The sequence below is a fragment of the Ursus americanus genome, chromosome 14 (genome assembly GCF_024610735.1).
Source record: "Ursus americanus isolate L20-20 chromosome 14, mUrsAme1.1.p, whole genome shotgun sequence".
Lineage (NCBI taxonomy): Eukaryota > Metazoa > Chordata > Mammalia > Carnivora > Ursidae > Ursus > Ursus americanus.
In genome coordinates, this window is record NC_142140.1 from 64,249,568 (window position 1) to 64,274,408 (window position 24,841).

Genomic DNA, 24,841 nt, shown 5'->3' on the forward strand with positions numbered 1-24,841 from the left:
TGCCCGGGCTGGGACGGGTGGGTCGGCCCCGGTGCGGCGGGGTGGGGCCGGCGGGGGGCGCTCACGTCCCGGGGGCTGCCTTTCCAGCTGGCTCAGGACGACGCGTGGAAGTGTCCGCACTGCGAGGCCCTGCAGCAGGGCATGGTAAAGCTGAGCCTGTGGACCCTGCCCGACATCCTCATCATCCACCTGAAGAGGTTCTGCCAGCTGGGCGAGCGGCGGCACAAGCTGTCCACGCTGGTGAAGTTCCCGCTCTCCGGCCTCAACATGGCCCCCCACGTGGCCCAGAGAAGCGCCGGCCCCCCACCTGCCACGGGCCCCTGGCCGCCCTGGAAGCAGCCGGCCGGCCTGCCCCCCGGCTACCCGCTGGACTTCCTGTACGACCTGTACGCCGTCTGCAACCACCACGGCACTCTGCAAGGTGGGCATTACACAGGTGAGCCTTGCCGCGGCTCGTGGCTGCCGTGGGCGCGCGTCGGGACCGTGGCCTGGGCTTCGCGATGCTCCGGGAAGAGGTGCTCCTGGCATGCCGAGCTCCCTCGGGCCCTGGACGTGTGGCGACCCCCCCTCGTCGCACGCCAGGCACCTGCCAGAGAACGGGAGGGTGGGTGCGGGGGGGGTGGGTACCCCTTCTGTGCTCTCTGAGCTTCTGTGATGAGCAAGACAGACAGGAGTGCTGTCCTCATGGAACTTCAGTCTCATTGCAAGCACAGACGCTTTCGTTCTTTTCACCGCCTGGCGTTATAAAGGGTATTTGACGGACTGTGAGTGAGATAGAGATAAGGCCTCCCTGAGGACGGTGCCTGTACGCCAAGCGCTAAAGGAACTGGCTGGGTGAATAATGGGAGGAAGACCGTGATGGGAAGCGCTACTAGCATGTGCAAAGGCCCTGGGGCAGAGTTTGGTGTGTTTAAGAAATGATGCAGGCCTGTCAGTGGCTGAAGTGTAGTGACCCAGGGCTAAGTAGCACAGATGAGGCTGGAGAGGTGGGCGCTGCATGTGGGCCATGGGTGAGAGTTTGCATTTTTTCCAAAGGGTAACGGGAAGCCAGTAAAAGGCTTTAGACAGAGGACTGAAGACATAATCTCGTTTACACATTGAGGGTGTAGCTCTCCTCTACGGAAACCAGGTAGAAGGGAGCAAGGGTGGAAGTTTGAATTCCAGTTAGGGGAAATTTCTGGAAGTAGAATCAGGAAGATTGCCTTTTGGACTAGGGGGTGGGGGGAAAGGAAGGGAAGAGCAAAGAGGAGCCCCTAGGTGCCTGGTTTGGAGTACCGCAGGGCTCCGCAAAGTATGGCCCGCGGGCCAAATCCAGTCCAGCACCTGTTTCTCTATAGCCCACGGGTTAAGAATGGTTTTTACATTTTCAAAGGTGGTAAGAAAAGAACAGGGAGGATCCGTGGCAGAGACCGTCCGTGGCCGTAGGTGACCTGTAAAGCCTAGACATTTGCTCTGTGGCTCATGACAGAAAAGTGGGCTGACTCTGGGTTAGTGGGTCATGGCACCATTCACTGAAATGTGGAGGGAAAGGAGAGTATTTGGTCATAACTGTTTGGAGGGGGCGAGAATCTTAGTTATGGGCTTTCTCCTAAATGTTTTGCTTCGGTTCTTAGGCAGGAAAGAAGCCTACGATAATCGCAAACGAGTTTGCTTTATCTCATACTGCATCAGAGATACGCATTTCGAAGCTTCTCAAGGAGCAGTGTGAATGTTGACATTGTTATCTGGCTAAGTAATTTAGGGCTCCCTGTTCCTGGAGATTTTGCCTGAGCGAGAGTCAGCTTAAAGTCACGGCACACCTTTCCATAAGCATCGGGGAGTGAAATGGATGGATCTTTCTGATTCTACAAAATTTATTTCCGGCCAAAAACAGACCGATTTTTCTCATTCTGTTACAAACACGTCCATTTTTCAGCTTTGCTCGTGAGAAATGCCTTTCTGGGTTTTTTTGGGGGGAGGGGGGCTCCAGTAATTGGCACTTGGGTTTGGACCTTTGCAGCCTACTGCCGGAACTCTCTCGATGGCCAGTGGTACAGTTATGACGACAGCACGGTGGAACCGCTCCCGGAGGATGAGGTCAATAGCCGAGGGGCATACATCCTGTTTTATCAGAAACGCAACAGCATCCCTCTCTGGTCAGCCAGCAGCTCCCTGAGAGGTAGGTGCCGTTCAGTAATGAGAGGGGAGCTGGGAGGGTACGCAGTCGGACGACGGGGACCAGGAGAGGGAGGCACGGATCCGGAACCGGGAGCTCCTCCTGCAGCACGAAGATTTGGGTACGACAGGCGAGTGTCCCGTTCGTAGGGTTGTGTGACGGACACAGTGACACCCGAGAAGGGGAAAGGAGTAATATTGTGTAGCAGCTGCATCTTGGCGGTTTGGGGATTTCGGGTTTCCAGTCTCTCATCGAGCCAGACTGTAGTATTTTCTTTTTTTAGAAGATTTATTTTTTTATTTTGAGAGACAGAGAGAGAGCACGAGTGGGAAGGGTCGAGGGGGCCCCAGCTCACGACCCTGGGAGCGTGACCTGAGCCGAAACCAAGAGTCAGATGCTCCCCCAACTGAGCCACCCAGGCACCCCTCGAGCCAGACCTTAATTACACGTGTGCCCCCACCTGCATTCGTCCTGTTAGAAAGGACGGGGCGGTGGTTAGGGACGCGGGGCTTCAGTAGGAAGCTTAGCGGCTTGACCGTACCCAGTGACACGTTGACTGAACAGCCTCAAACTTGGAAGTCTGGAGAGGAAAAAAAAGGGGGGTCAAAGTTGACCTTCTGAACGTGATTTATTTCACTCTGCAATCCTATCCTTATCTTTGGAATGAGCTTTTTTTTCTTTTAATACTCATACTTACTTCCTAAAAATTATTGGAAGGTGGCCAAATTAAACCACAATGCCCCAAGAGGTCTACATCAGAGGAAGCCTGCCTTCCTTTTGTAGGAGACAGAATGAATGAAAAGTGTAGTCTGTTTAGAAAACCTGAGTCGGTGGCAAGTAATGTCAGGAAAGGCATTTCAGTACTCATCAACGCACCGACCTTTCTGTGCCCGAATGCCTTTCCCTAATTTTTTTTTTTTAATATGTCATATATTTGAGAGAGAGGGCACGAGCAGAGAGAAGAAGCAGAGGCAGAGGGAGAAGCAGGCTCCCCGCTGAGCAGGGAGCTCGATGTGGGACTCGATCCCAGGACCCTGAGATCATGACCTGAGCTGGAGGCAGACGCCCAACCGACTGAGCCACCCAGGCGCCCTGCCTTTCCCTAAATTTTCAGCTTGGTCACGTGGTGAAGCGGTTGAAGGGTTTCTCCTCCAGTCCCGACTTTTGTTGATATCCTTCTGCTCTGGTTTTGCAGTCCCAGGGCTCGGGGGCGGGGGTCTGGCCGTGAGAGGCTCCTCCGGGGACCCCTGACCGGGGGCAGGGATTGGGTCCAGCCTCCTCTGTGTGTTCTCCCACAGCCTCTACCAGCTCCTCCTTCTCGGATCACTGGCTTCTTCGCCTGGAGAACAATCACAGCGGCACCAGGGGAAGCCTGCTGTCCTGGAGCTCCAGCCCCAGCCCCTCCCGGCCCCAGGAGCCGGACCCTCCCATCTTCACCGCCAGCCTCTCCGATCAGGAAAAGGGTATGTCCTGTCACGTCGGTCAGGTCGGCTGCTTTTATTTTCATTTTCTGTGACGACCGTTGCTCCTCCGCTTTCTGAAAGTGGCTTTGGGTATAGAGATCACTGTCTCTCCAGTCAGGTCCTCCGTGCCCAGCCCTCAGCCTCCCCCTCCCCCGTCCACCGCTCTCCAGCTGCCGGTCCATTCCCTCTCGGCTCCCTGGAGCTTTCTGTGTAACGGGGAAGACGACACATAAATGCATATAAGGGCGTGATGAGAAACAGAGACCAGGGGGAAGAGACAGATCATCAGAGGGACGAGTTTTCCAGGCTGGGGGTGGGGGGGGCATTAGATGTCCCCATCACAGGGGGCGGGGACGAGGGTGGGAGGCCAGGTGGAGGCTGACGGTGGGTGTCCTGGCCAGAGAGTGGCGTTGGCGCTGGCGTGCTGGGTAGGAGGCGGTCCGATTCTGGGTGCATGTGAAGCTAGAGCTAACAGGATTTGCTGCTGTGGGGTGTTGGGGGGACTCTGCTGAGCGCCTAACTATGTGGCCAGTACCGCATGCAGGTCGTGAGAGGGGAGAGAGTAGCGTCAGTTTTGGAGGGAAATCAGAATATTTTTCGACATGGTCTTTTCGAGACTCCTGTGAGATATCGGACTCGGGGTAACCAAGGACAGGAGGTAAATAGTTCAGGGTCGCCAGCACGTGGATGGCACCGAAAGCCCAGGGAAACCGGGGGGACAGAAAAGAGGAGAGCCTGACGCCAAGCCCTTCAGCTCCCCCCACGTCTGACGATTGAGCAAAGACAGAGAAGCCAGCCAGGAAACCGAGGAGCAGCAGCCAGGAAAGTAGTAACAACACCGGGTACGTGTGGCTCACGGACGCAGAAAGGGACACCCTTACAAGAGCCCAGGGGCCAGCGGTGTCACGCACTGTGGAGGGTGGGTGAGTGGCCATCAGGCTGGAGGGTCACCTGGGGGGACTTGGAGAGCATGGAAGCCGAGGTAACAGGTGCAGGAGACACCGGGCTGAAGACGGGCTGGTGGGTCAGGGGCTCCATAGAGAGCTGCTGTTAAAGACTGGATAGCCGCAGAGGAATGGCAGCGGACAACAGCTTTGGGTTGTTTTTCTCTGCCAAGTGGGAAATGGTAGAGCACGTTAGTATGGAGATGATCCCGTCGGATTCAGATGATCCCCTTTCTAGAGGGAAAAGTGAGGCTAGCGCGGGAGAGCCAGGGGATACGAAGCAGAGTCCTTCCGGAAAAATCCAAGCATGCGATGCGAGCTCGTGTCTGTCATTCAGCCTGTGTGTTCCTTCCCTCGGAAAGTGGCAACACACTCTGATTACTTAGAGTTTCCATGTTTCCTGTTAGCTCCAGAATTCATTGCTAAAATAAGATTTTTTTTTTAATGGACGTATGACATATATACAGAAAAGTGCGTTCATCACAAATGTACATCTAATGAATTATCATACCACGTATGCACCCCTGGAACTATCACCCAGATGAAGACGTAGAAAGTTCCAGGCCCTCCCCCACCCCCTGGTATCTCTCTCCAGCATCACTGCCTCCCTCCTTCCCAGAAGGGAGTACGATTCTGACTTCTAACACCGTAGATTCCTTTTGCCTCTTTGGGAACTTTGTGTCGATGCAGTCATACAGTTCGTAACTCTCTCCTGCTCGGCCTCCTTTGCTCTTTGTAAGATTTGTATATGTCGTGTGTAGTAATGTTTCTTTCGCTTCGTTCCATGGGTCCAAAAACAAAAACCAAAACAAACCCAATCCTCAAACATCGGGGACAAAGTTCTCTGCACAGAAGTTTAAGTGTCCGTGAGTGAGAGGCAGACAGACAGACGTTGTTGTTACCTGTTGACTGTTGACTATGGTCAATAAAAACCAAAAGCAGGGATCCGGGAAAGAAAGGAAACCGGTGGGTGGGGGTGGGGAGAACCACGTCCTTCTCTCCGTGGATTCCGAAACTGATCTGAGGCTGGCCTGGAACAGCGTGGCTTGATCACCAGGGAAGCACCTCGAGTTACAGATTGGTGGATTCTTCAGTTACTTGGTGATCTCCAAAAACCCCGGCAAGTTTGGGTTGGAGCGCACAGAATGGGTCGTCTGCGTGGGGTGTCCGCCAGTGTCCTCCCGTGGCATCTCCGCCTCGGCTGACGGCACCGCTCCCGTCATCAAAATCTCCCACGTCCTAAGAGGAGTTTAATATTTATTGACGCATTCTCTTGGGGGTGCCTCTTGGGGTCGTTTCCCGTTTGCACTCTTACCAGCCGTCCTGCTGTGAGTGGTTTTGTTCACGTCTGCGTGTGTAGGTCCGGGAGTGAGATCGCAGGGGCGTCGCCTGTGCGTTCATTCCCCAGCGTTGACTTCTCCGTGGTTCGTGTGATCATTGTATCGAAGTGGCTAAGGCGCACCTGGTTCGTAGCCGGCTCTGGTTACATATTTGCGAGCGAATCAGTGTAGTTTTAGATCGACGTGGAATCCAACCCTCTGGTGGATGATGGTTTAGGTATCAGTTTGGTGAACTGTTTCTCAGGGTTTGGCATGTTGGCTCCCAGTATTTCACGATTAGAATACTGATAGGAGCGCCCCTCCCTGCGTATGACATTTGTCCGATTTGCTTAGGATGCGTTTTGGTGGAAGCAAACGGTTTAACGCATTACGTTCTGACTCACCTGTTCCTCTTCCCCTCTCATGACGCGTATTTAGGGTAGCATGTGGCGAACAAAAAAGGCGTTCTTTCCCAAGCATGTCCATCCCCATCGGCGTGAGCCTCTGACGAGCTCATAAATCCGTCCCGGTTCTGTCCAGTGGCGTGGGGCCTCGGGCCGCTTCTCAATTCTCCCGGGGACCAATGCATCTCACGCCCACCCCCTCGGTCCCCCAGGGAGGCAACTTCAAAAGGTGGCCCAACTTCTCAGCATGGTACTCAGACAGGGGTCAGGCCCAGCGTTCGAGAACCCCCAGAGAGACAGGGCTAGGGTGGCGGGGGAAAGTAATATTGAAGAGCAGCCGTATCTCGGGTAGTCATCCGTATCTCCAGGAGGGTGAAATGAGAAAGCTGAGCCTCGGAAGTTGCCAGTCTCCTGCTCACCTCCTTGAAAGGGGCAGGGCTGCACATAGACCCCCGCTCCCTCTGGCCGCCAGCATCCTGGCTCTGTGGCTGCCAGCTGTAAATTCCGAAATCGAGTTTATTCCACGTGGCTTCGGCAAGAACCTTGCTTCCAAAGAGTGCGTTCCCTCTTGAGGTTTAGCTGAAATGTTTACGGAATTTCAGAACCTGTTGAAATGGTTGGAAAAATCCAGCCTCATTCTCGTATTTTCTGGCCTGGGCAAGATCCGACCGACTCCAGCATATAGGGTTCGCTGGTGGTTGGTCCCACGCCCTGTCCCCATGGGTTTGGGGGAGAATTTTATCATCCTCAAAAGGAGTTGTCTAGTTCTCTGGAGAGAAACACAGGCGACTGGGGAGCTCCATCCTTCCAGTAGCTGTACTGTTAGAATTCTAAAGGCATTTTAAGCAACAGGAATGGATCCAAGTTTTGTGGGGACTGCAACTTCTGTCATTGGGGACGGGTGTAGGGAGAAGCTCTTCAAGGAGGAGGATGTAAAAACACCTTACTTGTGCAGCTTTTATTGAAAAAAAAAACCCTGTGAAAAAAATGGCTAGGTCCCTTTGCAGAAGCCCCCCCGATCTGGAAAGGGGCCCTGGGACTTCGTTTTTTCCGCAGACGTGCTTCTGATGGTAAATTTTCTCTGTGGTTTTTATTGGCCCTTGGAGACTTTGTTTTCACTTTATCGGTGCTTTGCCAGTTTCCAGAGACTGTTACTTTGGTTTTTATTTCCATTTTGAAGGTTATCTGGGAGTTTCAAGCATTTATGATTGAGGGGGTTCTCCTTTTAATTCTTTCTAATTTTGTGAATTCTGATCCAAGAATGAGGTTTTCCAAAAAGCATTCCCTTTTTCGCGACCAAGTTAAGTACACGATTATTCTTTCGTCCGTGTTCTTCGTACACATGAAATAATGTCTATTGTGTCTATTTGAGGGATGTGCGCTTTGTGTCATGACTATTAAATGAAGTGAGTTGCTTTTTGGATTCAGTTCACTTTGTCTATAAATTGACTTTATCAGGGACTGCTGGGCTTGGAAGGAGGTCTGTTGAAACCTTCCCGTATGGCCGATTTTTTAATCACGTACGCTGGGGACTTTAATAATTTCTGCTTTATGTTGTCTGCTGCTTTGTTAATGGGTGTCTGTAAGCTGATGACTGTTAGGTCGTCTTTATAAATTGTCTGTTCTCGTTATAATATGGCTCTTTATCTTGCATAATGCTTTTCATCTTAAATTCTACTTTGTTAAGGGGCCCCTGGGTGGCTCACTCCGTTAAGCATCCGACTCTTGGTTTCGTCTCAGGTCAGGATCCTCAGGGTCATGGGATCGAGCCCCACATTGGGCTCCACGCTCAGTGGGGCGTCTGCTTGAGATTCTCTCTCTCTCCTCCCCCTCTGTCCTTCCCTCTGCTCGTGTTCGCTCTCTAAAATAAAAAATAAATAAAATCTAAAAAAGAAAATTCTACCTTGTTCAAGATTAGTCCTTCCACCCTTTCCTCCTTTCTTTTTGTTTGCATTTGCCTGGTATCGTTTTGCTATCATCTTTTGCTTTATGAATTTTTCCTTTAGAGTTAATTTTAATTGGTTTCCAGTATAAACACTGTTGCAGTTTTATTATTATTTTTTGTTATTTTTTTTAATGTCAAAAATGTAGAGCCTGTCTTAAAGGGGAGCATATATATATATACATATATGTATATATATATATAATTTTTTTTAAGATTTTATTTGTTTATTTGACAGAGCACAAGCAGGGGGAGTGGCAGGCAGAGGGAGAGGGAGAAGCAGACTCCCCGCTGAGCAGGGAGCCCAATGTGGGGCTTGATCCCAGGACCCCAGGATCATGACCTGAGCTGAAGGCAGATGCTTGGCTGGCTGAGCCACCCAGGCGCCCCTGGTCCACTCATATTTAATGTAACGACCATAAACTTGATTTTGTTTCATTTAAAAAAAATTTTTTTTATTACTGTTTTTTCTTTTTACCTTATTTTTGCTGAGTTGATCATGTTGCTTTGTTCCTTTTTTCCTTTGTTCTGCCCTGCTTTTCCATCTTTTTGTCCCCTTATCCTTTGCAATGTGTACAATCAGATGCATTTTCCTATTCTGTGGCCTTGAGAAGCCAGGTCCTGTTATTCTGTGAGTTGTGGTATTTTATTCCCCGCAGTGAGGTGAGACCTAATAATGTTTCCATGTCATCCCCCACCCCACCCCAAGCGAGCGCTTTGAAATGCTTGCACGTTTTCCCTCTGGTCTCTTTCGGGAACCACCCCCTCCACTTCATCCCCCCCAACCCCGCTCTTGGATTCTCTGAGATGCTTCACGCGGTTTCGGGCTGTGAGCGCTGTGCCTTTCCAGATCCCACACACGCTAACATCACTGTGTATTTCCCATCCGGGGACCATCTGCCCTGACGCGGGTGCGTGGTACACGGGTGGCAGGCTCCGCTGAACACCCCATCTGTCTTCTTTCTCTCCCCCTCTGTCTTGAGGTCTGGGTTCCGAATCTTTAGTGTTTGGTCGGAGTTCTTTCCAGGGATGGGTGACACGCCCTCTCCCTCTGCGGAGACACAAATATTTTCTTGGACCCGGGCGTGAGTGGCAGCTTGGCTGGTTGGAGGCCTCTTGGATTAGAATTCTTCCCTCCCCCGTGTCTATGTTTTCCCATGGTCCGCGGGGCCCCAGGGTTGCAGGTGAGAAGCCTTTTTTTTTTTTTTTCTCCCCACTATGTGAAAATCGCTTGTTCTTTCTGGCTGAAAGCTTTTGAGATTCTGTCGTTGACCTTGGAATTTAGAAATTCCACCGGTATATGCCTAGGTCTGCGTTTTTGTTCATACACCCCCTAGAACCCCCAGAGCCTGTCCGTCCACAGACGCAGGCTTTTCTTTAGGGAAATTGTTCTTTTGTTTGTTTATTTATCATCTCTCTGACTTCTCACATTCCTGTTATTTGCCTGGCGGGTGGCCTGGATCCATTCTCTTCTAGCTTTTCCCTGTGATTTCCCTTTGTCGTTTTGCCCTAGGGTGTGAGATGCTGTTTTCCCTTTATCTGATTTGAGTCTCAGCAGTGACCCTGCGTGCCTTCAATGCATTTCCCGCATCTTAAAACCCTTTTTCAGCCCCGTCTTGTTCTGTACTTGAATCTCCCCGAGAGCTTCTCTTTTTGTCTGTTCCTTCCAGTGGCTCCGTTTCATTAGGGCCCTGCTCTGATGGTTCTGTTAATTCTTAGTCTCTGACTTCCAGACTCCCTTCTCTGTGTTGTATTTTGTTTCTGCCCATTGGGGCTCCCTTCCATGCCCTCCTGAGCGGAGGTGATTCTTGGAGTGTTAGAAGGGGCGGTGGCCTTGGCCCCCGAGGCAGCCTCATCTGAGGCTTAGCCTCAGAGGTGGACAAGGCTCAGCTCAGCCGTGTAGCTTGTCCTTACCCTCTAGGGGACCAGAGGAAAGTGGGGATCAGGCTTGCCCCAATTTGCCCTCTGCAGCCGGAGACGGAGATGTCTCCAAAGACAGAAGGGGGGTCAGAAGATGAAGACCCCTAGTGGGGACCCTTTTCTCCCTTGGTTATAGCCGTGGTGGTCTCTTTGCTGCTTCCCTGACCCACCGAGCTCACTTATGCCGCAGGGCCTTTGCACTTGCGGCTCCCTCTGACAGCAGGCTGTTTTCCCCCAGTCGCCACATGGCTTCCTCCTCCCTTTCCCTCAGGTCTCTCCTCACTCCTCAGTCACTGACCATGCTCTACCCCCCAGTTACCTTGCCTCATTCTTTGTCAGGGCTCTTGGCACCACATTCCACGATCTCACGTGTTGTTGCTTTCAGGCGAACCCCATGGGGACAGGCGCTTTGTGTTTTTTCCACAGCTTTATCCCCAGCACCAAAAACCGTCCTTGGCACCCAGCAGGCTCTCAGTACGTGTCTGATGAACGTGTCAGTGGGTGGCTGGAGGAGGCACAGTGGAAACCCTTGGATGGCCTGAGACTAGTGGGCCAGGAGGCTGGTCCTGTCGCAGGCAGACTAAGGATGGCTGGGGGGGCCCCGCCCCTGCTCACACCATGCATCTTGAGGTCAGACTGACGCCTGATTCTCATTAGCCGAGGATGCAATCACATAGGAGCAGACGGGGCACTTCTCAGGCAGCATCTGCCATTTCCAGAGCCCCGGGAGGGGGGGGGGGTTGTGCATGGGGGCCACGCCCACCAGCTGCTGGGCTGCCCTCTGTGTGAGGCGGCCTCGCAGGACTGGGGAAGCCCATCATGCAGGTTCTGGGGCTTCCATAACCTTCAGGAAGGGCTTAACTGCTTAGGTCCTCCATGTGGCTTAAGGCTCTAGGCCCTTCCTGGGTCTCAAGCCGATGGAGCATGAGCAAGGCCACCAATTCCAAGGCGGGAAGGAACCCTCGCTCGGGCATTCTGACGCCACCTCTCCCTCTGGCTCCCGGCCTCCAGGAGGTCCCCCCGGGAGGAGCAGGGGGAGCACCCTCCCCTCCCCCACAAGGGAGATCTCTGTGACCAGTAAGCATCAGTATGGGCTCTTTTTCGTCCCTTCTGTCCATATACCTTGCCCACCGTGCCTCTCCACTGCCGTCTGGAGAAGGAGAGGAAGGGCTTGCGTGGGCCTCCGCGGTCCCCGTGCAAGGGAGCTGCGGGGTGACATGGGCCGGGCCCCAGGCTTCCATCCGGGAAGAGGGGATGTGCTGCCAAGCCCCCTCGCCCCCTACCAGGCTACAGGCTGTGTCCTCTCGTTCTGAAAAGCTGAAAGTCACAGCTTTGTCCTCCGAATAAAAGCTTTGCGTCCTCCCCTTCCCAGGGTTGCGGACAAGGGGGGAACAAAAACCAACTGCGTGTGTGTCTCAGACCCCAGCTCATTGCTTTCCCCCCCGAGGAATGGGAACTTAATGTGGGAGCGACAGGGCCCATTGAAGGTGAAGCTACAAAGTATTTTGGGTGACATTGTGTTTCTTGCTGACTGATCTAAGGAAATGCTTCCAGGGAAACAATACCAAGTGAAAAAAATGATGAAAAACCACCAGAACGATCCGGGGCATGTAGAATTCCCCCCGGAACTTCTGAGATGCTGCCACACACCCCCGGGCACCGCTGGGCGTTGGGCTCACCCTCCTGTCACCTCTTCCCCGGGAGCCTGGCCGATGGCGCACCCCACTTCCCCTGCTGGCACGCCCTGAGCTGTCTCCCGTCCCCGGAGAACCCTAGGTCTCTCTGCACCTAGTTCATCCCCGTTGGCTGTGCTGCTAACGGGGTGTTTCGTGGAGGAGGAATACGGGTGCTCTCATACTCACCAGTGAGAGTGTCGGCTGGGGGCAAATGGCTGTGTGGCTGACATCCGGTCTTTGTCCAAATGCACGTGACTGTCCCTGCACCGTGTGGTTTCTGCACACGGAGAGGAGGTTTTTTTCCCTCCACGATGACAGGCATGTTTTACGTGGAGGCAGCACGATGGTACCATGACACGACTGCAAGTTGCTTTTCTTTTTGCATTTATTATTATGCTAAAATACATGTAACAAGGGTATCATTTTGACCGTTTTTAAGTGCACGTTTCAGTGGTGTTACGTCCATTCGCACTGTAGCGCAGTCATCGCCACCGTCCACCCCGTAACGCTTTTCATCTTGTAAATCTGAAAGTCTCTGCCCATTTCACAAGAACGCCGCGCTCTGCCCTTCCCCGAGCCCCTGGCCACCACCTGCACACTTTCTCTCTGGTTTTGACCACCCTGAGCTCCTCGTGCAGTGTTTGTCTTTTTGTGACTGGCTGTGGAGGTCGCTTGAGATTCCATATGAACTTCAAGATGGATTTTTCTGTCTCTGCAAAAATCCCCATTGGGATTTTGGTAGGGATTGCACTGAAGCTATAGATCAATCACTTTCGGTCACGTTGACATTTTAACAATAGTAAGCCTTCCAATCCATGAACATGGGATGTCTTTCCATTTCTGTCATCTTTAACGTCTTTCTTCTTAATGTTTGTAGTGTTACACAAGTCTTTCACCTCCTCAGTTAATCCCTTAAGTGTTTTATTCTTTTTGATGCCATTGTAAATGGAATTATTTTCATAACTGTTTCTTAAGAAATACACAGCCGTGGTTATGTGTGTATTCCCTTTAGAAACGTTAAGATTTAGGAAAGAATTAAGAAGAAAATCAGTCATACACAGCATTCCATGGCCCCCTTGCCATCTTGTCATTTTAGTATTTATTGCTCCATACTTGTTTGTATGTTTTCATACGCATGCATCAGATACACGTGTATATATTTTTGCAAGTAGGATTACACTGTTTTTCTAGACTCTCTTTCTCATTTCACATTACGTATCAAAATTGTCTTTCCAACCATAGACAGGTGTTGCGAAACACACAGTGGAGACGTAAGTGGCAGCTCTGATAAGATTAAGTGTACAATTTATTTATTTTTTAGCGTAGATCTGAGATTCTTGTGTTTGAAAGGTACAAGCACCTAATTTGACCTGGAAAAGGCGGGACTCTTGCTGAGCATTCTGCTTCGTGCAAATATTCAAATATAAATGAAAATGATGTTCCGTCTTAGGAGTGCTCTTGGTGTCTCTTTCAGGAGGGCTGGAGCCCAGGCCTTTGGTACGGGGCTTACGAGGCCGAAGCATCAGCATGAAGGAGCCGACCCCTTCCCGAGCCAAGCAGGGGGCCTTCAAGACCATGCCTCTCCGATGGTCTTTTAGACCCAGGGAGAAACCGCTGGGTGCGTCTGTCGAGCTGGTGGAGTACTTGGAGTCCAGGCGGAGACCCCGATCCACGAGCCAGTCCATCGTGCCGCTGTTGACGGGTGCTGCTGGCGAGGACGTGAAGTCAGATGCCGCCAGCTCTGCTAAGGGCGAAGACGGTGGGCGAGCCACTGAGAGAGTGCTGGCCGGGGTGCCCTGCCCCTCGGGCCACCCCAACCACTGTGCAGCCCCTGGAATCCCAGATGGTCCAAATGCAGCAAGGAAAGCCAAGGAACATGCAAGTCAGGATATCAGGCTCCCCAAACAGTTTGACCTGCCCCTGGCGGTGACGCCCTCGGTGGGGACTGAGAAACGAGTCCGGCCCGAGGGCCAGAAGACTGCAGACTACGAGGGAAGTGGCCAGGCAGGGAGCCGCAGCAGGGTGCCCTCCCCTGCCAAGGAGCCTGTGGGCACCGCGGCGTTTTCTAGAAACAGCGCAGATAACCGCCAGAATACCTTAGCCAGGATGAGGGCCAGCGTGGAGGCCAGAGACCCTGAGACGGACAGATGCCCACAGGGGACCTTCACCCTTCTGAGATCTGTGTTTTGGAAGAAGGAGAACAAACATGACAGGGCGGAGGTGGCCCTCCGGGCGTCCCCAGTGTCCCTGGGGAGCGGCCGGCTGAGCCCAGCTGTGGATGAGCTCGCTCGAGGCTCCTCTCCTTCCTTCCAGATCCGGGAGAGCCTGGCCAGGGCCCCTGCCAACCGCCTGGAGAGGGATGTCTGGTCAGCACCCAGCTCTCTCCGCCTTCCTCGCAAAGCTGGCAGGCCCCCGAGGGCTAGTGCCCTGGGCCTGTCGCAGAGGACGGTTCCTGGGGACCACACTGCTTTCGGCACCTTGCAGAAGGTGAAATACCACACTCTTTCCTTAAGCCGAAAGAAAACGTTACCCGAGTCCAGTTTTTGATGGTTTGTGTTCAGTTGTGCACGAAGCCGGCGATCCTCGTGACGGAGCAGCTGCAGGAACTTTGTGTTGTGTCGAGAGTGGGCTTGCCGGAAGCCAGTTGTCTTGTGACCCCTGAAAATAAAGGTTTTTTTGGTCCCCCCCCCGCCCTCTAGATCTCCCCACAACACAGCATGTCCAAATACCTTCCTGTACCGTTGGGTGCTTTTGAATGCGTCGGCCACAAGATGGTGCTGTTGAGTCAACATTACCATTTGAGGGCAAGAATGGATTTATTTCCCTAATTCCGTGGCCTGGGTACATAACACTTGAGAGCAATTCACATGTGGCCCAGCTTGACAGCATACAACTCTGCAAGGAATCCTCATAAATGAGTGTCTTCGACATCAAATCAGCTCTTGCCATCAGCTTCTTTTTTTCAATGCTTCTGTGGGATAAAGCCTTCGAGATGCCAAAAAGTGACCGTCTAGCAGGATTCTAGGAGAGAGATGGAACAGAAATGATTGAGACCGTAGGAAAATATTTAATATATAGCAAAATAATTGTATTACTGTTTTTCAAGGTATTTAAAAAAAGAGAACTATTTTGATACTAAGAATAGAGGAAGCTCTTTTTAAAAAAAATTAAGTACGAGACCTATGTACAATTTTAATAAAAGCCCATCGGTGAAACATTGCAGATAGCTCTCTGAGTTATTCACGTTTAACAACTGATCTTCCCCCCGCCCAAAGATTTTATTTTTAAGTCATCTCTGCACCCAGCGTGAGACTCAAACTCACAACCCTGACATCCAGAGTTGCCTGGGCCGGCCGGGCACCCCAACCAATGACCTTGTTCTGTTCCTGCTGTGTCGGCTTGGCTCCTTGCTGTCGGTACCAAAATAGTGACTTGAGTTGTTTCTGAAACTTTAAATGACTTTTGCTCTTTTTAGAGAAATAGGAGTCCCCTCCGGTCGGTCTGTCTGGAGGGTTTGTACTTACGAGCCCTGAGAGTCTGAGCCTGTCCCCACACACCAGTAGTCAACCGTTCCATTTCCTTGAGCTCCCATTGAGCTCCCATTTCCGTGCCTCGGTAGCTGTTCTGAAAAATACCCTGTCACTTACTGGGAAGCTGCTACGCCCAACCCTGGGTCTGTACTTAGTCTGTTTTCTAGAAATATTTCCTCTCTGATGGGAACCATTTGTACAAGACATCTGACTCCAGAAATTAAATTTTCCTTCATACCTATTGCGTCACTCATTGGTATGTCTCTGCTACTTTTTTTTTTTCTTAAGAAGGAAGGACGAGGCCCTTTTTTTCCCTAGTGAGAAAGACTACTTTTTAAAGAATTTATTTATTTATTTTGGAGAGAGCGAGCAGAGGGAGAGGGAGAATCTCAAGCAGACTCCCTGTTGAGCAGGGAGCCTGACACAGGGCTCGATCCCATGATCCTGAGGTCATGACCTGAGCCAAAATCAAGAGTCAGATGCTTAACTGACTGAGCCACCCAGGCACCCTGAGAAAGACTGCTTTGAACCATGGTTCTGAGATGGGAAGAGCTGAGATTGTGAGGCAGGAGGACCCAGCCCCTTGGCCCCAGAGGGCAACATGGAGGCCGGTAGACCCGTGTGCTTGCATTTCAAAAGATGTCCAGGTTCTCAAGTGTGAGTTGACAAATCTCAGGCAATGTGCGACACATAGCCGTCCATGTCCTCTTGGGTTATGAGAGTCTAGGAATCCTGCTGCGATTTCTGGTTCTTTCTCCTCTGTTGGTGGTCATTCATCATCTTTGGCTCCCATGCCCTTTTAAGTTCAGCCTCCCTTCCTTGGTCTCCTAAGGGATTCGGTGGTGACTCCCATGTGTACCCCGCAGCTTCTCCCCTAGGAGGTCTCAACTTTTGGAATACCCTTGGATACCATGAGCGGTCCCAAGTGTTAGCGACATTCTCTGTAATGCACCACGGACTGGGTGCCGGATTGGAGCTTTAGTAAGAGGCCACGACATGTGGACCCTGGTGGCTCTATCTGCCATCCCAGGTCCTCCACGGGTTGCCTGAGACCCCTTGGTGTCCCCTTCCCTGAGCCTGCTTCCGCCTCTACAGGGACCCGGCAAGAAGGGCTGTGAGGACGAGTCAGCGAAAGGATTTTTAATCTTTCCAGAATTAATCTTAATTTAATGGTTCTGCCCCAGGAAAATTGGTCTGTTCCTTAAACTTTGTTTTCTTATTCTCTGACAAGTATGCAAAATTTCCGAGGGAAATCGAGCTGTAGCACCCTCTTTTGGAGGTCACGGTTAATGTAAATTGGACAGAGTTGGAAGCATTGACATACCCGTTGATAGGTTCCCGCAAGCGTCATCGGTCCTTCAAACAGCCCCTCCAACCCCCAGTTTTCTACCTGAGTGGACAGTATAAGAAAAGGGTCTCGGGGCGTTTGGGTGGCTCAGTCGGTTAAGCGTCCAACTCTTGGTTTCAGCTCAGGTCGTGATCTCATGGTCATGGGATCGAGCCCCGCGTCTGCGCTCAGTTCAGAGTCAGCTTGCGATTCTCTCTCCCGCTCTCTTTACCCCTCCCGCTTGTGCTCTTCCTCTCCCTCTAAAATAAATAAATCTTTTAAATGAAAAGGGGTCTCTCACGGGAGCCCTACTCTGAATAAGTTCAGAAGGTGTGTCTAATCTCTTGTGTTCACGGTGGAAACAGGCTCTTCCCACTCCCTTCCGAGTCCCGGTCTCTGCGTTGTGTGGAGAACACTCTGTCTAGACTGGCACCTGCCCGCGGCAAGTCAGCCCCACCAAAGAACACGCCGAGGTGGGAGTGGCGCTGGCTCTTACCTGCCAGCCTCCAACCCGGGTGTGTGAGAATTACAAATAACCTGCCAGGTGATCCACTTCCGGCTTTCTATAACTGAATTCTAGAATGTCCTCCCTACCTATGGCTGCATGTTATAATGCCGTAGATCAAAGTTCACCTTCATGGCCGTTTGTGGTCCCCAAATACCTCCCAGGTGACACCTGCATCACTTGGTGTGACGTCATAATGAGGTCACAATAGAGCCCAGCGGGGGGGGGGGGCGTTGTCCCAAAGGTTTCTGTGGCCACGCATTTCCTGCAAAGAGAGGCCTCCCGATTGGACGCAGACATTCAGGCTGTGGTCCAGGACCAAGACGGAGGCTCGGCGTCTTCACAGGATGGAGGATGGAAATCAAGGGTAATTCTCAAGACCAGGGTACTAGGGTTGGGGATTCTCGCTTACAGAACACAAGACGTTGGGAGGATGGAAGGACCGGACCTGAGACACTTCTCAGGTGGTCTGTTGGACCAGATCCTCCCTCTCTCTGCCTCGGTCCTGAGTCTTGACTTACTTCCCCGCACAGACCCCAAGGGACCAGACTCAGGAGCTGGACTGCCTGGCGTTCAAAGCCCCCGGTCTGGCTGTTTGAGTTTGGGAAGTTGTGACTCGCCTTTCTTATCTGTGAAGTGGGGATAATAAGAGGACCCAATCCACCCGGTGGTTGAGAGTGTGAAGGGAGCTAGTTAGCAAACATTAGTTAATCCCTGTTACCGGGACTCTGAGCCGCCAGGAGACATCCGAGTCAGTCACGCTCTGAGAACCAAAGGTCCTCCCAGTCCTCAGAACAAGTTGGTTTACAGCATCGTAGGGTGTCAGAGGCTAGCTCCCAAGAGGGCTAGTGGGAGACATTCATAGGAAGCTGGGTGAATACTTTCGTTGACATAATTGATTCAGGAGGTTTAAAACCCTTCTGTTCCACTGCCATAGAAATGGACTAAAGTTGACTCCGTTTTTAGAGATCCTGCAATTTCTGTCTGCCGTTCCGGCCCATTTAGGGACTGAATTTATTTTTGTCCCTGGCAAAACCCAAGCGGCTTCTACCCAGGGAATGTTCTGAACTGAAATGTTGACAAGTCCACAGGCAAATCTGTAAAACATACCAAGAGTCGTGCTCACGAAATCACTTTGACATTACCCAAAATCCTAATTCCTTTCAGGTGGGTTCGACCCTAAGTGGGGGGTTGGCAGGGGGCCACAGGTCACAGCCAGGGGGCTCTATTCAAGCAAAGGCCTTCCAGACATAGCCTGTTTCTTGTAATTCCAGCTACATCCCAGAGTTCCCTCCGACAGCCTGGATATGAATGGATTGGCTGGGGCATTGCGGTGGCTAGGGCTGTGTCACACGCTCTTTCGTCAGACCTAGGCCACAAGCCCATTTCAGGAGGCAGGGCGTGGAGCCAGCCACAACCAAGCTACATGGACTGGAAATGCCCTCCACCCCCAGAAGGAAAACGCAGGTGCTCTTTGCTAAGGTGGGAATCCGGGCAGACAGAGCAGCTCACACCCACTGTTGTGAGCACCTGAAATGTTACTCTTACTCCATTTACTTTCCACTTGAGCTGACATCTCTGCGTCTTCTCCCATTCTACCTTTTTCTTCTTCCCTTCTTCCCATTTCTGGGCTCGTTGATCTGGGACCCTCCAATTCAGTCCATCCAGCAGATGAAGAGCCTCCATTAGTGTCTAAATCGGGGGTTGCGGGGGAAAGATCAAATTTGTCGAGAAGGTGGTCTGACCCATGTGTCAGGTCGTGAGGCTTGCTTTTTTCCTTCCCTAGGATGGGAAGTACAAATAGAGTTGTGCAAGCAACCAACGGCCTTTCTGTAGAGGTTCCGAGTTCAAATTCAGGGTTCGCTATTAATTATGTGGGCTCACGGCATGTACATGGATGTCTCGGGGCCTTGGTCTGTTCATCCGTGTAATGGGAACTCTGCAGTGGCATGCTGGGATGGGCTCACACCAGCTCCTGGGAGCCCACTGTTAAATATTCTGGAATGTCTCCGGGCATCCGTATGTGGAAATCAGCCATGGTGCAATGAGATACAGGATAGAAATCAGCAAATGCTACAAATCAGGCCTTTTTTTTTTTTTTCTTTCCCCTCCTGGAGAGCCAGTCTGCCCGCACACCACCAAAATAATGTTCCTTCATCGGATCATTCAGGAAAAAGGATCTGAAACCTGGAAAGTGAGTGTTTACAAAGCAGTTAGGAATCTGGGCTTTGGAACCAGCCAAACGTGGCTGTGAACTCTGCCACTTCTTGGTTGGTGACCTCGGGACAGTTCCTTCATCGGTCAGAGCCGGAGCTCCATCATGTGAGGGGACAGTAACAATACACCCAGTTTGCGGTGTCGATGTGAGAGCTGAATGCATTAACGGGGCGCTCGTAACCTTGAACAAGAAACAGCCACTACACTTTGCAAGGGATCAAGCACCGTTCATTGAGAAAAGGTTATTAAGAGAAGCAGGAACCTTCTGTGATTTACATAGAGGGTTTCATAGACCCCGGGCTTCCTGGGATCATGACCCGAGCCAAAGGCAGACGCTTCACCGGCTGAGCCACCCAGACGCCCCTCGTTGATTCTTTTTATACCCCTGTGATGTAAGTGGTATTGCTACCTCCATGTTTCTAAGTGTCGAGTCTATTAACCGTTTTTGACCTACCAAAATGGCACTTTCGTGTGTGATCCCATCTAATGACTTGGCCAAGGTCACCTGCCTGGTTGTAGGAGAACCAGACTCTTCTCTCTCTGGAGCCTGCTTTCCAAGCAAAGGACTATAGAATTCTAGCAGAGAGCACAAGAGATGAAGAAGACAGGAGAACACGAAGAGCAATGCATCTCATAATTTACAGCAAGCCTTCCATCAAAGCAAAATTCAGTTTGAATTTGAAATATATTTAAAATAATTTAAAATAAGGAATATTGAACCCAATGTGATAGAAACACAGGGAAAAACCTCATAGTGAGTTGAAGGTTAACACTTTGGGTCATCTCAGCAAAGTCAAGCCCGGAAAAGTGGACCCTTCGTAATATAAAATGCAGAAAGAGCTCCTTGCAGCGGGAAGGGTCCTTCTAATTCGGATCATTCTTTGATTGCCCTGGAAAGTGGTTCTGGAGCAGAACTTTCTGGAGTCGGTGACCGGATCTGGTATTTACAGACAAGGCAGGCCATGTCCCCTGTGGCCGCAGGGTAGGTCCCATGCCTCTCGCCCTCTCCACTTTCCCTGATTGGCGTAGGGATCGTTGAGCTTTGGCTTCCAAATTGCTCTCAGCAAATAGTCCGTGAACCTCAGTCTGGCTGAGGGGGAGGGGCTCTGAGGTGGTTTCCAGGCAGGGAGGACCACTCTGTAAGAGAAAATCTCTGCCGCCGCCTTCTTTTTTTTTAATTCATTTTTTTTATTTTTAAAGATTTTATTTATTTACTTGAGATAGAGTGAGAGAGAGCTCACCTGAGCAGGAGAGAGGGGCAGAGGCAGCAGGAGAAGCAGACTCCGTTGTTGAGCACGGAGCCCAATGCAGGGCTCGATCCCAGGACCCTGGGATTATGACCAGAGCCGAAGGCAGATGCTTACTCGACTGAGCCACCCAGGTGCCCCCCTCTGCCTCCTCCTTTTTAAATTAAAAAAAAAAATCATATACAAGCATACAATAATTATTGTTTTGCCACTTCCTTTCTTTTTAATTCGAATTTCACTTTATTTATTAAATTTACTGAGGTATAGTTGACCTAGCCCGTCGCCTAAGTTTAAATTGTACAATGTGCTGATTTGATACATTTATACAGTTGCAATGTGATTGCCGTCGTTGTTTTAACCAACACCTCGAGGACATCACGTAATTATTTGTCTTTCCCAACAGTTAAGATCTAGACTCTTAGCAGCTTTGAAGTATTACGGTCTATAGTCACCACGCTGGGCGTTAGATCTCCCGGACTTATTTATCTGCGAGTTGCAAATTTGTGCTCTTAACCTGCTTTCTCTTTTCACTGGAGTTTGTGGAGCTTTCTTCCAGATCTCTAACTTCAGATTTGCCCCATTCTTTCTGAATGCTGCTTACAACTTAGTAATGCAAATGCGTCACAAACCCAACCAAGGGGCATCCGCATCGTTTCTACATTTCTGTTCTTAAAAGCAGTGACGCTCTGGGGACGCCTGGGTGGCTCAGTCGGTTAAGTGTCCAACTCTTGATTTCTGCTCAGGTCATGATCTCGGGATGGTGGTCTCAGGGTCATGAGCTCGAGCCCCGTGTCCGACTCTGCACTGGGCACGGAGTCTGCTTAGGACTCTCTCTCCCTCTGCGCCTCTCCCCACAAGCCCCTTCCTTTTTTTTTTTTTTAAAGATTTTATTTATTTATTTGAGAGAGAGAGACAGCCAGCGAGAAAGGGAACACAAGCAGGGCGAGTGGGAGAGGAAGAAGCAGGCTCCCAGCGGAGGAGCCCGATGTGGGGCTCGATCCCAGAACGCCGGCATCACGCCCTGAGCCAAAGGCAGATGCTTAACCGCTGTGCCACCCAGGCGCCCGAAGCCCCCTCCTTTTAAAGCAACGATACTCTAAAAAAGAAATGACGCCCTGAATACCCTTCATTACCTGACACCTTGTAGGAGAAAAACTGCTGGTTGCACTGATTTGTGTTCTGATGTGAAGGAACTTGCATATTGAAAGCCATTTTTGATGGTGAGAAAGATGAGTTAGCGGCAGAATACACGGAATATAGAGAGAACTTTGGGATGTGGCCTTTCCTTATGTGGTGACCATTGAAATGTGTGATTGGCTTTTCAGTTTTCCCTAATTCTCGCCATCCATAAATCACTTAAGCTGTGAATCAGTGATAAGCTTTTCGGAATGGCACCCACCTGCATGGGGTGACTGTCCCATTCCCCCCGGCGCCGTCCCGTGAGACCACTGCACCCACGACAGCCTCGCAAAGGTGACCCCACGTCTTCATCTTTTTTTCAGGAGCTGAGGACAATGGGCGTGTCACCTCGAACAGAAGCATGTACACCAGCCCGGGGGACGGTCTCGGACCCTTGAGGGCAGCTGAAACAGGGTAAGTTGCCTCCAGGGGAAGCTTTGACGAAACGAGTCCCTGCGAGATTCTTCTGAAGACAAAGGCAGCTCAGAGGAGGGCAGAGTTAGGTAAAGGGAAGAGGCTCACGACATGGGGGAAAAGTGACAGGGTAGAGACAGCACCGAGGAGACTAAGAACAACTCAGGAGACACTTCAAGCTTGTCACCTCATCTCCCTGGGTCTCCCTGTGATTATCTGCAAAATGCAGAAGGAGGTCCTTGCAACGGGAAGGGTCCTTCTAATTCTGATCATTCTTCGATTGCCCTGGAAAGTGGTTCTGGAGTGGAACTTTCTGGAGTCAGTGACCGGGTCTGGTATTTACCAGATTTGCAGTTTGGGCACATTGCTCGTCTGGAAGGAGGAAAGGAGACCACTCCTCAGCTTGCTGTCCGTGTGGGGGTTGCATTTTCTGCCGGGCCCCAGAGTGACCGAGAGAACGGTGGGACCCCTTTCTTTCAACACCTTTGCTCGGTCCCCGATCTTGTTGCCATGCGCGTCAGAGCCCAACAGGAGACAGACACCACAGGGGAGTTTGGGCGAGTTGAACATAGAGAAATCTGCTCTGTTAACACTAGCATGTTGCAGTGTTGCAGAACGAGCGTGTAGGAGGTGAAGAGAACGGGAGTCACGGCTGGAAGCAGCAGCCTCTGCCTGTAGGACGGAGACAGAAATTCAAGGGGGGCCCCCACCTCCCTAGGGCTGAGCTGCTCGCCTGAGATGCAGCGCGGGTGTGGCCCGGGGAACGGTAGAGGGGCTGTGTGGTGTTGCACTGGAAAAATTTGCAGGGAATGTGCCCTCGAGGGTGTGCGGGAAGGCTGTTCTCAGGAGGTGCGCCCCAGGAGGGCTCTGGGAAGGGCTCTGGCTGTTGGGGGCTGCTGGCTACCCTGCATACTGGACGCTGGGAAGTCGTTGTGGAGCCTGCCAGGAGAAGCACCCAGAACTCAGATGTCCTCTACGGACAAAGCTTAGCGTCATACCAGCTGGAAAAAGAGAGATACTTAGAGGGTCCAGATGCGTGTTCACAGAGCACGTAATGACGTATGCATTCGAAGGCGGTATGTTGGTAACTGGTACCAGGTGTGTTTTGCCCAGTCCCATCCTCTGGATGAGCAGTGCACCTGTTGTGGGTCCTATCTTTAGGCAGGTGCCCTTCCCCTAACCCTGCGAAGGGGTAAGAAGACTTCTACGGGCGTGAACTCCGAGCTCTGTGCCGTTCCAGTCCCCTGAGCTGTTCAGTTCCCGCTCACGTCTGGTTTTCCATTTCATTTCTATTACTGGCCCCTAGGGAGATCCCTTTCTTAATTGTGAACACCGTAACACCTTACAACTTTCACTGTTTTCTTTATGTCTAGAATCAGAAAGAGAAGTCCTTTATCCTAAGTCCAGTCTGCCATGGGGACTGGAAGTTGACCCAGAAGTATGAGGCACCACAGAGAAATGTTTCACACACACCCAGAGACGGGACTAGGATATATCTCTCGTTAATTTGCAAATCCGTGATGTGGTTTTGTAAATAAATCGCAGATCGGATCCCCTCTTAGCATCTTCTTCTAGGTAAATTGATAGTCGGAAGGGGCCTCGTACTATTTGATCATCGTAAAGGAACAATAAATATCATTAGGGACAAATGAGAGGACGCCTGGGTGGCTCAGTCGGTTGAGCGTCTGCCTTCGGCTCAGGTCATGAACCTGGGTCCTGGGAACAAGCCCCGCGTCTGAGCGGGGAGTTTGCTTCTCCCTCTCCTTCTGCCTGCTTGTGCTCTCGGTCTGAAGGAAGGAAGGGAGGGAGAGAGGGAGGGAGGAAGAAGAAAAAAAAGAAGAAAAGTAAAGAAAAGAAAAAAGAAAAGAAAGAGAAAAAGAAACAAATGAGGAAGAGCGCCAAGCCTGGAGTAGTGCAAACAGGGTAGGCAGGGCAAAGACCACATTCGGGAGGCCACCCCCTTGACCGGCCACCTCTCCCCCTCACCCGTGTTCTCCTTCCCGATTCCCAAACACGGAGCCTCTCCCGCACCCCTTGGCCTTTGTCGTTCTCTCCTTCTGGAACATACCTTCCCCCCTCCCTCTGGCAAACGTCCACACACCCTTCAAGCCTTGACCCCACTGTCATCTCACGTTGGGGAGCCCTCCGGACCCCCGGCAGGCAGCGTGGCTCCTCTGTATGCTTCTGTTCCTACAGAGCTTCTGGACCCCCCGTGAGACCGTTAGAGGTCGAGGGTGTGAACGGCTTCACCTAGTCTAGCCCCTTAAGCCACAGAGGACCAGACGGTAAAAGCCTGGACACCCCTTACCCAAGCCTTTCCCCAGCCCGGGCTGATGGTAGCAGTCCCCGTGAAACCGTCTGCTCAGGACAGTCTCCTCTTGGACACTCTGGAACCTTCTCTGAGTCAATCCCAGGTGGCCAGGGATGGGCCTCCCCCTTCCACCCTGCAGAGGCCAGCCACCCGACAGGCTGAGTTTTCTGCGCAGGCCCACGGCCTCGAGTGCCTCTTTGTTCACAGGACAGGAGGACGACACTTCTGGAGACTCGAGCCCTGGAGCACACTCGGGACGGAGCTCCCTGCTGCCTCGGCCAGGACCGT

The 24,841-nt window shown here is 51.6% G+C and overlaps 1 protein-coding gene across 3 annotated transcripts in view; it reads left to right on the top strand.

The window, feature by feature from the left end:
• USP43 (ubiquitin specific peptidase 43) overlaps positions 1-22,133 on the top strand; it is a 56,480-nt gene extending 34,347 nt beyond the window's left edge. For 2 of the 3 annotated variants that reach the window (XM_087867614.1, XM_045797251.2), the window contains 4 exons: positions 88-436; positions 2,000-2,158; positions 3,454-3,618; positions 13,298-22,133. In XM_087867614.1, the coding sequence (XP_087723740.1) occupies positions 88-436; positions 2,000-2,158; positions 3,454-3,618; positions 13,298-14,370 (1,746 nt within the window). In that variant the 3' untranslated portion in view covers positions 14,371-22,133. The remainder of the gene's footprint in view (positions 1-87; positions 437-1,999; positions 2,159-3,453; positions 3,619-13,297) is intronic. The other variant, XM_045797252.2, reaches the window with a different exon arrangement.
• The last annotated feature ends 2,708 nt before the right edge of the window (positions 22,134-24,841 follow it).